At 33.2% G+C, this 15,162-nt stretch overlaps 1 protein-coding gene across 2 annotated transcripts; it reads right to left on the bottom strand.

The window, feature by feature from the left end:
* Window positions 1–1,318: 1,318 nt before the first annotated feature.
* LOC128234856 (uncharacterized) lies at window positions 1,319–14,120 on the bottom strand. Of its 2 annotated transcripts, XM_052949403.1 has the most exons (10): window positions 13,967–14,120; window positions 10,847–11,035; window positions 9,145–9,251; window positions 8,779–8,920; window positions 5,908–6,045; window positions 5,408–5,599; window positions 5,125–5,235; window positions 4,848–4,943; window positions 4,260–4,356; window positions 1,319–2,261 (listed from the first exon to the last, which is right to left on the bottom strand). In XM_052949403.1, the coding sequence occupies exons 1-10, from the start codon at window positions 14,043–14,045 to the stop codon at window positions 1,577–1,579; spliced, it is 1,836 nt and encodes a 611-aa protein (XP_052805363.1). In that variant the 5' UTR covers window positions 14,046–14,120; the 3' UTR covers window positions 1,319–1,576. The 2 variants fall into 2 exon arrangements, with proteins under 2 accessions (XP_052805363.1, XP_052805364.1); XM_052949404.1 differs by lacking the exon at window positions 5,408–5,599.
* Between the last annotated feature and the right edge of the window lie 1,042 nt (window positions 14,121–15,162).

Raw genomic sequence — 15,162 nt, 5'->3', positions numbered from 1 at the left:
GGTTTTAACAAAATGTATTGTTTACAAGTACATTAAGCAAAGATATCAATTACATACATGATAATTTATTATTGAGAAGATAACTTATAGCTAATATTTATACCTCTGTCCTTATCTGGCATTACATATAGTCAAATGTGTAAACAGCATTTGTAAATTTGGCATTATTATTTGGTAATTGTGCCTTTAAGCGTTCAACAGGCTATGCATAAATGTCCGCTCTGTAGCTTTAACAGTTTTAAACAAAATTCATTGTTACTTGCTACGTACGTTCTTCGTAGGGAGGCGATGTTACGTGTACAAAGTCTTAAGTCAAGTCGTCAAAGGAAAGTGATGTTTCATGTACAAAATATAAAGTCATATTAATGATCAATGAACAAATCTTCTACAGTGAAACAAAGAGGCAACTTCCTAACCATAAAAGGTAATTACAGATTATTTTTTATGTCGCATGCAGCACTAGCCGGTGTTTTCTGAAATCATATTTATCAAGACAATTTCTGACTGTCTGACTCTTTTGACATCTGTCTATTCTATCAAGGAGAGGAAATGTCTTCCCTTTATAAAATGCGCACGTCCTGTCCATTCTTGCTTTTGGCCTGTTTTATGGACAATATCATAATCTAAGTTATTTTTTGAAATTGGGTCCTGACCTATTTGTCTTGTACATTAGTCAAACACGATATCGAGGGTGGAGGCCCGCCACTGTCAGTCGCAGTTTTAATGTTTCTGATTTCTGTGACCCTTCTGTGAATGGGAGCCAGGAGGAAAGTTAACATTTCAATTCAATTGACAAATGAGCATTGACGATCAACACAACATAAAAAAGAACGTACTATAATATTGCTACACAGAACAACGTTATATCAACCTGAAGATTGTTTTTTTTTTTAAATATTCCGTCACTGTGCCGTAAGGTATAGTATCATCAAAAGCAATTCAAGTGCATTTAACCAAAATAAGTTTATAGCCCACGACATTTATATTTATTGTGGATTAAAATCTTTGGACACTATCTTATAAAAATGTTTAGAGAAAGAACATGTTTTATTCAGAAATGTAAAAATCCAAATTGCATTTTTTGCTTTAGAATTTTTTTTTTGAGAATGAAGAGCTTTGTGTCGATCAACAAAAAAAAAATAAATACGGACAACAGAAAAGATATATTTTTATGTATATATATATATAATATATATATATATATATATATATATATATATATATATATATATATATATATATATATATATATATATATATATATATATATATATACATAAATTTGGAAAATGCTATAACATTGGTATGTAGACAAGTTTGTTGAAACGTTTGAAGTTTGCTCGAAATATTGAAGCCTGACAAACATGTGGTTAACACATTAGCAAATATGCATACTTTTGATATGGATAACTTGTTTGCACAAGGAAACTGTTTTTTTATTCAAGTAGGATATGCATTGTTAACAAGGTTATACTAAACGTGTACATGTACGAAACCGCTTTTGTAGTCACAATTCATGGATGTAGCACAATGTCGCACACAATTTGTAAAAGACATTAGACGATATGTATTACGACTACATTGTATCTTTACCATTTATGTTTATAATGTCATAGTTAATAATATTAGCTTTCTCTGATGTGTCTTTGCACTTGACTGGTGTATCAACGGTAATATCATATTCATTTTCGGTTTCGTATTCGCCATGCAGTCCATACATGTCTTCCATTATGTGTTTCTGCTCGGGTCGTTCATTCAGTTGGTTATAGATGTCTGTAGTTTTGATTTTGTCCTGTACTCCGTAGATCTTCTCCGTATACAGTCTTTGATTTGGACGTTCATTCAAATGGTTATATGTATCCTCGTGGGAGTTACCTATTGCGGTGGTCGTGGAGTCATAGTCGTTTATTGGTTGAGAAATAACGTGGTCTGGGAAGCCTGATTGGTTAAGATGGTCATATTCGTCCAGTGCGTGATTGGTGTTGTTGTGTACATAAGCAATTTGTTGATTTTTGTGTGGATTTCTGTCAGTGTTCAACACCTTGTTAACGTCCACATTATCGTCCATCCTTTGTTGTTTTCCTGAATAATTGTTTTTAGTCGAAATTGGCAATTCTTCATTCATAGAATAATCTTGATTATGATATGGCTTTGAATGGTCACGTGTTTGTGGCTCGGTTAACTCTGTATCTATGTACTGCACTGGAGTTTCCTTATTTGGTTGTGTCTTTGTATCACCCTTAAAACAACCTAGCGCTCCCCTGCAATATAAATTTTGCTTTTTATAGATCATATTTCTTATTTTAAAGAAATAGAGCTTATACTTCTTTTTATAGAAACTTTACTGGTCAAATGTCAAATTAGTTCATACATATATTTTCCTATACATGGTACAACTTGAAAAAGAGATACATATTTGACATTTTAATTTTTTCATGTCATTTTCGATTAATGTCTAAATGGGAAGCAGATCTTAAGATTAAGAATACAATAGAAACAACAAGGTCAATCCCAGCCGTCATCCTGACGAAGACTGTTAACGGGCATATTGAAACTTAACGAGAGGCACACACGTACACAACCACACAGACAGTCAACACATGTCTCTAAATGTGTACAGTTACAGGCGTTTTACTAACTTAACACACGTAAACACAGCGTTTAAGCCATGAATGGCATGGCCCAATTGACATTTTATTGAACGCTGACCGAAAGAAGGAATCCTTCTTTATTAAAAGGTATGTTTTTACGAATTGTTTTTAACCGTTGTAAATAAGAATTGTTATACACTTTCAAAAAACTCTCCTGCTTTATTGGGTTAGACTTTAAACTCATTGATAGTGAGTATCTGACAGTTGTTAGACTTTTTGAATATATCCTTGAATAATTATTTGCCGCGATTTCAAGATTATTACACTTTAAAATGAACAAAAATGAAGTGTTCTTGAATAGTTGTGCATTGCCCATTTTTTTCGACTGAAACTGATTTAATCCGTATAATTGGATCGAGAGTAAACGATATATTCATATAGGCAGTTACGTAGTTATCATATTAGCAAATGTTTTAAGTGACTATTTTTTCATGAATTTTCTGTATATATTACCTATTGTTAAATGCAATTTTATGTGTAACATTTGAAAAAAAAACCACATCGGAAGACGGTATTTGTTCCGTCTGCTATAATATAGGTTGTCATTTGATATGAAACAATCCATTTCTCTGACATACACATTTATGATTCATATATTATTTCTGATTTTTGAACAAGTAATAGTTATGCATTTCTAACACAAGAGATTTCAGCATGGATTGTATATATAACACCATGACTAAGACTCATTTATAGTCCAAACATTGGCCAGTGTTTATCAGATATACTACTTTAAAAGTAAATAACTTTTTTATGACTTCTGTCATTATCATCATCTGTTTAAAAGGATTTTTCCTTTTGTAAAATAAGTTAATACCACTCAACATGTCAAAGGAAAAAGCTCGTCGAATTTGAAATATATTTTACATACGTTCATGCTTTTAAATAATCATTTCTGAAAAAGCTCAGCAGAATTTTGTTCATTTACAGATACACCTATTTTGAAAATTCATTTCGTCATTTTCGGCTCCCCGACTATGGCCTGCCTAGGGTCATTTCTCAATCTACTGATATTATAAAACAAAATGCATTATGTTGACTGGATTAGTGCGGTGAAATAACAAAACCATTTTACTCATACACAACACGTCTCTAAAGATCTAAAAAAATACACGTCGTACCTCAAGTTTACGCATATAAAACCTTTTTCAACACTCTTATTTTCTCAATCTACGCTAATGTTTTGTTTATATATAACTACGCAATCAACATGACGTCATTGACCTATTAACTCAGTTTTAAATTGAAGAAAAGATTGTCTGTTATATATTAACATTGAACTGTTGAACCTCAGTTTTCCTGTTAAAAAGCACTTAAAATATCCTTTTTATAATTTTAAAAGTAGTCTGCAGAACTGGACACCTATATAACTCACGGTAGAAAAAAACACGTTGTTCACGGACTTTGTACAGCAAGTATGATTAGTCACCCTCTTATTGTGTCAATTTATTTGCAAGTGACAGGACAAACTGACAATGTTGACTTTGTTTGTCGTCTTGCGTGTCCCTTAACAAACACGATCTTAGCAATGTGTTGTCTGCTGGGTTTGTCCAAGTACTTTCCGTTGTATTATCATATTGAGTTAACAGGAAAACAAGAATTGTTCACCTCTTCCACAGTAGGATGATAATGACGATTAATATCACTAAAACGACGGCAGATGAAACGCCAGCAGATATCCCCGTAGTCGGAATTTGTGTTTCAACTGAAACAATAGGACATTTGTAATTGAATTTATCCATTTTAAAAGCCAGAATTTTTTTCGATTCTTATTCCCGCTTGCTTTTATCCAAAACACACACCCAAACGTTTTTTTTTACATTTCACAAAAACAAAACACTTTATTTTTACTTGTCAAAAATGAAATTCACATTCACCCTCGATTGTGGTTTTTTAATCCGGATGAAATACCTGCGATCTAATATAACGTAAAAGAAATTAATGAGATTTTTTTAAACTATTGACATTGCCAATAAAGTCTACATGGAAACTCTGTATTAGTAGTGTTGGTGGACAAGTTTGTGATCGTGGAAGTGGAAGTGGAAGTAGAAGTAGAAATAGTAGTAGTAGTTGCAGCATTAGCAGCAGCAGCAGAACATCAAAAGCAGCGGCAGTAACTACAACAGCAACATCAGCAGCAGTAGTAGTAGTAGAACAAGTAGGAGCAGTAACCAATTTAATTAGTATTCCACCTACCTCTCTTAGCCTTATCTTGTGTTGTCATTTCCGTACGTTTAGATGTTGATGTCGAATGAATATCTGGTGAAGCAACAGTTGTTCTGATCAAATCAGCTGAAAGATAAAATGGTCCATTCACACGGCAAAATAAAGAACGTTTTCTCAATACAACAGAGTCTTTGATGACTACTTAAACTGATCAATAAGATCTGCGACAATAACTACTTGGTTTTTATGGATACATTTGTAAAACCGAAAGCAGTTGCAAATATGTTGTTAAAAAGGCAATACTAACGAGTCTCACAAAGACTGTTCCTTTTTATCGTGCCATTGTCTTCGAACCTCACTTTCATATCATCCAGTGTGACATATGCATACTGTATTGGTTCAAAGGTGGTGGTCTTTTCTGAAACAGACGGAATATCAGGGAATAGACTGATTGGAACTTTGGAAACCAAGACTATTGTTTACATCCTTTGACTTATGTTGTGCCTGCATGTATTACGAAGTCAATAACTTATTAAATGTTTTATATACGAAAACATTCATGGTTTTAAATTTCGGGTTTTAATACACACCGTCCAATCTTAGTAGCGAATTTATCCGGATTACTCCAGTCCATTGAAACCTTTTCAATTTTGCCTCTGAGATTTTCGAAGAGTCGATGTGTCTGAACGTTGCTGGATAGTGGTTTTGTTCAAAGCATTTTTCTCCAGCCCTTTCCCAGGACTTGTTCCCGGCATTAACCACATTAAGTTTTGCATCCGTGGCTTTCAAAAATATTTTTGTTTAATTAAACTTTGAAATATAAAGCGGGAGAGGTATATATTGTGAGTAATTCTAATTAAAGGGACTAACCATTATATATTAAAAATGTTTAAGTAGGCTCATGAGAAAAGTTACAATAATTTCGAATTTGAACGACTAGAAGACGAACCCTAAATTGCCGTCAAACGTTTTTTTAGAAATAAATAGTTGTAACAATTCAGGATATGCTTCAAATCAATCTCGAGTTCTTCAGATGATACGAGATTGTACTTCCGTGGTTATAATTATTCAAAACTTATATATAATTTACCATAAAAAGGCTGATCGCTGCAATAAATGTTTCGTTTCAACCTTCCATTGCAAGGTATCCACGAAAGTAGTTTGTTGTTATATCCAAGGCAGTTTGTTTTTCCAGTGTAACAGGGATCTAGGCACTGTGAAACCGGAACTGGAAAGTTAGAAGAAATTTGAATAAATATACATTTGTTTTAGAGAGAGAGAGAGAGAGAGAGTGAGAGAGTGAGAGAGATTCTTTATTTCCTCCGATATATGACACATTATAATCAGAACATAATACAAAGAAACATATAGAACAAAGGTTTACATAAATTATATACAACAAACAAATTTAATTGTGTAAGCTATCATTAACTTCAAGTCCGACGAATTATTTTATTTTTAAAAAAACAACGTGACTAAATACGATACGAAGTGGTTTTTCTCGTGCATTAAAGCTCGTTCAGGTGCACGTAAAGTTTACTTTTGGTTTTACCACTTGAACATTCTAGGTATATTGGCAAAGACGAAAACGAATATAGAAACCTTCTTATCATATACACGTCTTCATGTTCAAGTTTTAGAGCAAGTTGGGATTTTCACTTATAAGTCCAATACCCTTCTTTCAATTGACTTAATACTTCACACAGTTGTTCAGGGCCATCACATGATGAGGTTAGATAACTCTATAATATTCTTTACACAAATTATGGCCCATGATTGGCTATGGAACTTAGGTTAAAGTTTTTGGGCAGGTTGGGATATTTATTAATATTTTTTATACCCTTTGTTCAATTGACTTAATACTTCACACAGTTGTTCAGGACCATCACACAATGAGGTTACATAATCCCATATTATCCTTAATACAAGTTATGGCCCCTGATTGTCTTAGGTTAAAGTTTTAGGGCAATTTGGGATTTTCACTTAAAACTCCAATACCATTTATTCAATTGACTTAATACTTCCCACAGTTGTTCAGAGCCATCACATAATGAGATAACTCCATATGATATTTTATACAATTTATGGTCCCTTATTGACTATGGAACTTAGGTTAAAGTTTTAGGGCAGGTCGGGATATTTATTAAATACTTCCATACCCTTCATTCAATTGACTTAATACTTCTCACAATTGTTCAGGACCGTTACCCAATGAGGTTACATAACTCCATATCCTTAATACAAGTTATGGCCCCTGATTGACTTAGGTTAAAGTAAAAGTTAAGGGCAAGTTGGGATTTTAATAAAAAAACTTCTATTCCATTTTTTCAATGCACTTAATAAAATTCAAAATTATTTAAGACCATCTTACAACAAGAAACATAACTCCATTTTAACCCTAAATACAAATTATTGCCCTTGATTTTTTATATTTTTGTTTCTTTTGAAAGGCATATTTGTATATTCTTAACCACATTTTCATAATGGGAAATCAAGTTATTTAAATGACTTGCGTCATAGTTCGGGCGGGCTGGTGGGAGGGCAGTATCAAAGTCATCTTATGTATCGAATAAATTTAGTTAGGTTTGACATTAAGAGACCAAACTTGGTAACATTACATCGTTATTGTATTCAAAGCGGCGTAGTTGAGCGCGCTGTCTTACGACGGCTCTTGTTAGTGTATATGGTCGATACAACTACAAATTAGCCTGGAGTAGTTTGCTTTATAAAATCATATGTAGCCATAAGTATAAAAGCTAAATTCAAGGGAATATATATACACATTAACTTTCATTCTTGAAGTGAACAGCCTTTCGGCTGCTAATTGGTTCCGATAAACGCAAAATCTTCGGCTTCGTTTAGATTGAAAATCGTCGCGTAGTAATACAAATGAAATTTGTTGATCTTGTCATTATTTGTATTGTGTCAGCAGGCCACGAACAACTATAATCAACATATTGAAAAGTATTCATTTATGATTTTTGAAATGTTTTGTTGTCACTAACGTTTTAAGTTATTTAACGTATCAACTATGAAGTGGTTCATTTTTTCCCGCATTAATATAACGTCATATGATAAACTGTATATGGTTACGGTCGGGTCGTTCTATTTACGGAATGAATGAGAAATGTTATGTACGCGTGGAGGCCTTTTGACTCCACGCTTTTTAAACAACCCCACTGCGTTCATACCCCGATTATGACTTTATTCTTTAAATAACTCTAAGACGACTAGGCCATGGCTGATGGAATACACTTGTTTACGGCACGGTGATGATATCCACTAAGAATCAAATTAGTCACCTTTAACCCATGAAAGATTACCCCATTAATTCAAATATACAAGAAGCCACCAGTGTACGCTTTAAAGTGTAATGAACATGACTAATGACTTTTGTGAGCAGAGTTCTCTCTACAAACTCCAATAAAGTAATATGTGTTACATTTAATTCCAATGGCAAATTTAAATAAGACGTTTTGCCCTACCCTCACAAACTTATATCAGGATCTAGTTTAAATCTTAGTAAAGGTATGTACCGAGTATCAAAATTACCGTTATCTGTGGCTTCAAAAACTCCGATACTTGTATGCTTTTATTAAATGGAACATAGTGGTATGACCCCTCGCCATTGGCACACCAAAAAGTGCCAGGCTAATACAATACATGGTGATATCGTGTACCAAGTCACATTTGAAGTAGTACGCACCACAATATATAATGTTTAAGTGTTAAAATCAAATTAATTCAAGGGTACCCCGCTTGCAATAGTTCAGGCGTTAGTTAATCTTATGGTGACCATGTGGACCAGTTTTTAAAATGATCAGACTAACGCGGTAAAAGACTCTCTACTAAGATTATTTTGCATCCAACCGAACGAGCCACCCAAAAATGACTCAAATAAATCCCATTCAAGCTTGTTTGCATGTGTAAAAATATCAAATAAGTAAAGCATATATGTTACCGTTTTCCACTGTGTACACGGAGAAATATTGTTGTCCTTGTTGGCCGCATGTATATTTATCCGCTGAAGCTGACATGCATGTTGATGTGCATTCCGTTTCTCCAGCAAAAACGGAAATGTCAAAACACTTGCATTCGATGTCCTGCCAACGTTAACGAATAAAAACATTTTCAGCAAACTATTTTTATATAATCTATGAGCATCAGTCAGGCAAATATAATGAATGTACTCCGAATAATATAAGCACTTTGTTGATAATATAAATTTAAAATTTAAGCAAAATATAAAACAAAAACATGTTCATGAAATTTTAAGCCATTTACAAAGTGAGAAACTAAGAAAGGTGTTTTGTAAGGAAATACTTACCTCATTGTCTATTTTCCTTATTGCAAATGTATTGCAGTGACTCTTCCATCTGCACTCACTTATATTTTGCACGATGTGAGCGCCGCTATTATTCATTTTAGAGCAACCTAGAGCACAATGTAATGGTCATCAAAACCACAGTGGGTTGATAGGTGCGCAATTTAGGGCCATACTGATACTCTTGGAAAATCATGTTATTTGATTTAGTCCAATTGTAGCCCAGATGATATTTTAGATAGTTTAACGGAGACAATTCATGAAGACCTTGACTGCAACTTTAGAATTACTTCCCTTAGACCATGGTCAGTTCAATGTCTTACATGTTAAGTGATGTCATTGGTCAGGTGATCTGTGTGCAAAAATTTCCCTCCCTTTGAAAAGTTAAGTGGAAGCTCTTCTTTTATATTCTCCAAGTTTAGGAAACTAATGTGGCCAGTAGTGTTTGTACTTGGTGTTTTAACTATTGTATTGGTGTTTGCAATATATTGAAGATGTAAACTTGCATTTGGTTGATTTGCTGTAATTAATTATGTATTTTCGTGGTTTGAGACTGTTGAGGAGTGGTTTCAATAATATCATACTTTACCAAGTGCTCTTTATATTTAAAGTTGCATTCATGGTTTTTGGTTTTCATAACCAGAGTTAACGGTAGTCATGGTGGAAGCTAAGAGTGAGAGAACAAGGAGTTCAGTCCCTTAGACTTTGTATGTGATAAATGTTAACTGTGATTAAGTGTTTGTTTATTATATGTGTATTGTTATGTTATTGTATGTATTTTATACTTTAACGCCACTAGACAATTACTTGACCTTTATGCGTAATACCAAATGCAACAGACATGTTATAAGATGTCTTTAATATTACAAGAATAGTCATATGTTTTGTACTAAACATTGCTAATCTTTTCTATTTTCAGAACGTATCATCTTTATATATGGATTGATATTATGTTTATTAAATGCATTGAAGAATTATGACAAACTCACGTCTTCCAAACATTTTCCCCTTAGTATTTTGTCGCAAAAATTGACAGAAGTAAGACAATATTACCCGAAACTGTAAACTATGTTAAGGGATGGAACTTCGCATTCATATCACAACTTCTTTTGTTTGCAATGGAGAGGACGAATTTTTTTGGACAGTTGTTGTTAACCAAGCGGACTCCATTGATTGGGATTTATGAACTTTTCTGACAATTGGACCCGTTACTTAGGTATTTAGAAGTATTTTTTCCATGAATAGTTGAACCTGATAAAGTGTTTTTGTTTACATTCTCCTTAAGATGGAGTTCCAACAATTAAAACATATTACGCAACATATTGACTCGATTTACTTTCAATTTATGATTAAAATTAATGATTTATAAATGATAATGCATGATTGTAATGACCCATCCGGTCAAGCTTTAGCAATTCTGGGCTTAATCCGAGGATATGAACAAGACAAAAGTCGTCCACCTGTCCTCAAATCACTGTGACCCTCATTATTGATAATGCAGTGTATAAGTACGTACCTCTCAATATATTCGCAAAGTTGACAATTATATAATAAAAGCTTAAGACACAAATCACTTATGTTATTGTATAGTGGCATGTATCAAAATCCAGATATCTTACGTACGCATGCATTCACGCGTTCACGCACACACCTTCTAAAATTTTGTAGGAGTGGTTAAAAATCAAAACAAAAACGATATTCTTACCGACATATGAAAAACTGAGCTGAGCTTGGAATAAACCAATCCATAAACCCTTTTCAGGCAATGACAAATTTTCATAATGATCTGTTTCAGCAAAGATACCAAGCTCTTTGAAATCAAGCGTTGGGAGAGTCAGGGTGCAGTTGCAGTGTCCCCATTGTGTTTCCTGTTCCGAAACGTAATAGCGATGACCTGAAAATAGTACTACATTTTATGAGTATCACGATGAGTTTAGAATGAGGGTAAAGAAAGTACTTCTATCATAGTATTTACAGATAAATGCAGTTAAATCGTTAACGGTACAATTGATGTTTAAGGAATGTCTACAAGTCAAGAGTTGGTATGAACGTTGTAAAGAATAATACAGGTGTCCTTTCATATATGTAGTTATTTTGAGATGCCAAATGGATTTGTATCAGGTGTCGGAATGTTTCTTTCTAATTAATAATTGCATGCGGCTTTTTTAAATTACTTTTTTGTGTAAGAAAGAAAATTTATTTTTGTAACAAGGAAGATCATATTAGTCACTTGTTATCGCTTTTTGTTTCGTATCTTTCTTATTCTGAAAACAATCTCTTTCAAAATGACACAATCTTGGTATTGTTGATTGGATTGATTGGAACATTTTGGCACACTATCATTTTTATATTGTCGAAGGACTTTAACGTAAACCTGCAAACAAAATTAAAAACACAATCTGTGATTATATATTCCCTTGAAGAATTTGCTGAACTACTTATTACACCAAATCATATCGCAAAGAATGTATAGTGTGCCTTAAAACTATATAAGCACGATAGTAGGAAGCGTTTAATTTGTCTCCGTTCCAACCCACTTTGGTATTGTGAAAGCCCATTAGTTTACTTTTCACCAGGTTGCAAAAGTCGAAAAGATCAACCCATTGAAAAATCATATAAATATCCATTTTCTGTTTTAATATTTGTAAAGAAGAGTGAACAACTTACAGACGAAATCGTATGTGAACAAAACAATAGCAAGTTCCGCTTGAACTCGAACTTTACCTGAATAGATCAGATGATTTATAACAATAACATTTCAGCTTAAAATGTTAAAAGACCATGCATTAAATGAAGCGTATACGCTTTTTAGGTAAGCTGAAGAAAATACGAATACAAAGTCATATACTTGTAATTAGTCACTTGTAAAATACCTCACAGATATCAGCCCAAAACGATTATTTTTAAGTCCAATTAAATAGTATGCAGTGTATGTTTTTATGTTTATGTAAAGATAGTTTAGGTCTCTTGAATGCTTCTAATTAACCTTCTGTCTTATATCGAATAATGGCGAAAAAAAACATTGAACATATTAACATACGCTTTTAAATGTTGACAACGTTTGATTAAAAAGTTGAGGTTAAACGTAAAATAACACGTTTAGTAACCATCTGTTTACATAAGCCAGTACCTAGGGATCGACTCATGCTGCCGGCATAGTATTTCATTTTTATGTTATGTCTTATATTTTCTTTTTAAATTATTATTAGAATGCGAACATCTGGAACACCGACGCCTGTTAATATAAATGGATACAAAATGATAATAATATTCTTGCTTACACATGTAAATTATATAAATTCTAAAAAAAACATAAGGTTAAATGTTCCAAGATTAATGATAAAAGGTGGTGTTGCCATATTGCCGATCGTTATGCAATAAATGCAAGTATTTCAATCATGAGTGTAAGGACTTTAAATGCTTCCCCATAACAAATGCACAGATAGAAAGGTCAGGTGAAATCGGTCGATTCACACTGAATGAGTGTTAATAATACAATGGAAACTACAGTATAAAATCTGGTAGCCATATCATTAACGAATTCCCTGTTTGAAAGCAGTCGGTTAAGGCTGAAAAGACACTTATCGAGAGCAACACATCGTCACAACATAAACAAACACAGACGACATTCACATAAACATATATTTGTAATAAATGTTGAAATTACCGCCCTTGGAAAAGACAGCGAAACAGGTGATCACCTAGGTGAATTGGCTTGTTCATTAGTACTCAACCTCAGTCTTACCCCAACACTTTTCAATGACAACAAAAGTAAAAAAATGACGTCAATCGGAGCCAGCACCAACTTATGACGTATTAAATGTTACAAATCATTTATACTGTAAAAATACTGAACTTTAATAAGTAGAGGATAATTGTTTGTAACAGTTGTTCACGAGGTGACATATAATGCTATCTTACACTGAAACAACAATTTTTCCTTTTTATTATTTGCCTAAAAATGAAATTAAAAGCCATTTCATTATAAATTGTATGCGCACGTAACGTCATTTCTGAAATGACGTCGTAAAATTTGTGGTCCAGCCCTGTGCGCGCTGACGTTTAATTTGGAACTGAGAGCGGGCTTAATTTTCAAAACAGTGAAAAAATATCAATTTTATTATACTCATAAATCTCTACAAACTACCGGAAAGCATATTATAAACAAACAGCACAAACGAATGAATCCAGTCTGACAAACCGTGGCAACTTCTCGAAGGTTTATACAGTCAATCATAGACAGCTGTTCGACAAAGCTCTTCTAATAACTTGGAGCACAGCAATTACGAATGTTGTTCAAAATATATCAGTTACAACACTCGTATTTCTAAAGTCGCAATCAAAGTTAAGGCTTTAGAGCCCCAGTTACAAATCAGACGTTTTGTATCATACGGAAACGCAGACTGTGGTAGTCTGGATCCCATTTGTATTTCTCCGACGATAAGAATAGCCGTTACACAGATTGTTGCATTCATAAGAAAAGTATTAGCGGCATTGGAATATAACATTTCTTGAGTGATGTAACCGGTCGTGAGAAAAGTGTCAAGACAAGTCGCACGACTGGGTTGTTTAGGTTATCTCTTTGGTGACTGTGAAAGAAAGCAGAGATACGGTCTCAATTAAAATCACAGCATTTTCGATTTTTTTTTAAAAGCTGTAAAACATTAAACAATAAAAATGATTTTTTTTTGCATTTCCTGATAAAGTTGATGTTAATCCTACGATCGAAAATCAACGACGATCAGCCTAAACAATAGTTGTTTTTATTTTAAAATTAGATTTAACTTCCAATTGCTTAAAAACAACAAAGTGATGTTTCTCTTACCTTCGACAAAGATGCAAAAGTATGGTAAGGCAAACCAAAACAGTAACACAAAAATGTCCATTTTCATATTTGATATCATTGATTTGGTCCAAATGAAGAACAACTGCGCACAACTATCACTTATATGTCACTTTCACTATGTCCGTAAACACGATCAAAGTCATATTGTTTACCATGTACTGCATTTGTAAACACTTAATTGATATCCGTTTTGATGTCTAATATAGGAAACAAAACTCGGATTTATGTGATTGTCTTTTCAATTTCCGTATACATTCCTAATACAATGTTCGACCATATGTTCACATATATCAAATTATGATTTAGATTGTATGAAGATGAACAATATTGTATAGTTTAATAAACGGTCGGATAATAATTTGTCAACGAAAATATAGAAAAAGGTGTAACGACTATAATAGATGAAAATTAAATGTCAAAAATCAAATGCTGAAGTGACTTCACATCTGTATCATTGTTTATCTATGATAATAAGTATACCAGGTTAATGTATTAAAACAATCTTAATGTATTGATCAGTATCACGTTGTTTACTTAAAGCAAGGATAAAGAAGGGAGCAAAACAAAATCCTTTTTAACATCATCAAACATTTGTGTTGCATACAAGAGTTATCTTAAAAAAATGCTCGGCGTGGTGAAAGGAATATTATAACCATGCAGAGTGTTATAGAGTATTGCAATGTTTGACTAAACACGTGGTATTTTTCAATACAGAAATGTTTTCACATCTAAAAAGGTAACCAAACGCCATGTTATGTATCATAATATTTATTGTAGTGCGTCAATATATGACCAACAAGAACTGTTCTTAAAAACATTCTTTTAGACTATAAAAATCGACCTTGAAGGTAGCAATATTTATATAAAAATCTTCAGAAACAAGTCCAGTAGTCGAAAGTTAAAACATTAATCCCGTTTAATGGCGCAGGATCAACGTCAATGACATAGAACACACTAACAAATCACAAACCAGAATCATGGAACAACAACACAAAACTCTACAAACAACATATAAATAATAATATATAAAACTAGGGGTGTTTATCAAGGATTCTCAAGTGCCGCCTTGGAACGGTCAGTAAAATGTAAAATTTACTGGGGGTTTAAACTAGTTTGTGTGCACAACCTCACTCTCATCCCAACAATCCCGAATTAAGTTACAACGTAAATGGTAA

Source organism: Mya arenaria, chromosome 5 (assembly GCF_026914265.1).
Source record: "Mya arenaria isolate MELC-2E11 chromosome 5, ASM2691426v1".
In the NCBI taxonomy this organism is placed as follows: domain Eukaryota; kingdom Metazoa; phylum Mollusca; class Bivalvia; order Myida; family Myidae; genus Mya; species Mya arenaria.
Note: the sequence above shows the minus strand (reverse complement) of the source record. Positions and strands in the feature narration are given on the sequence as shown.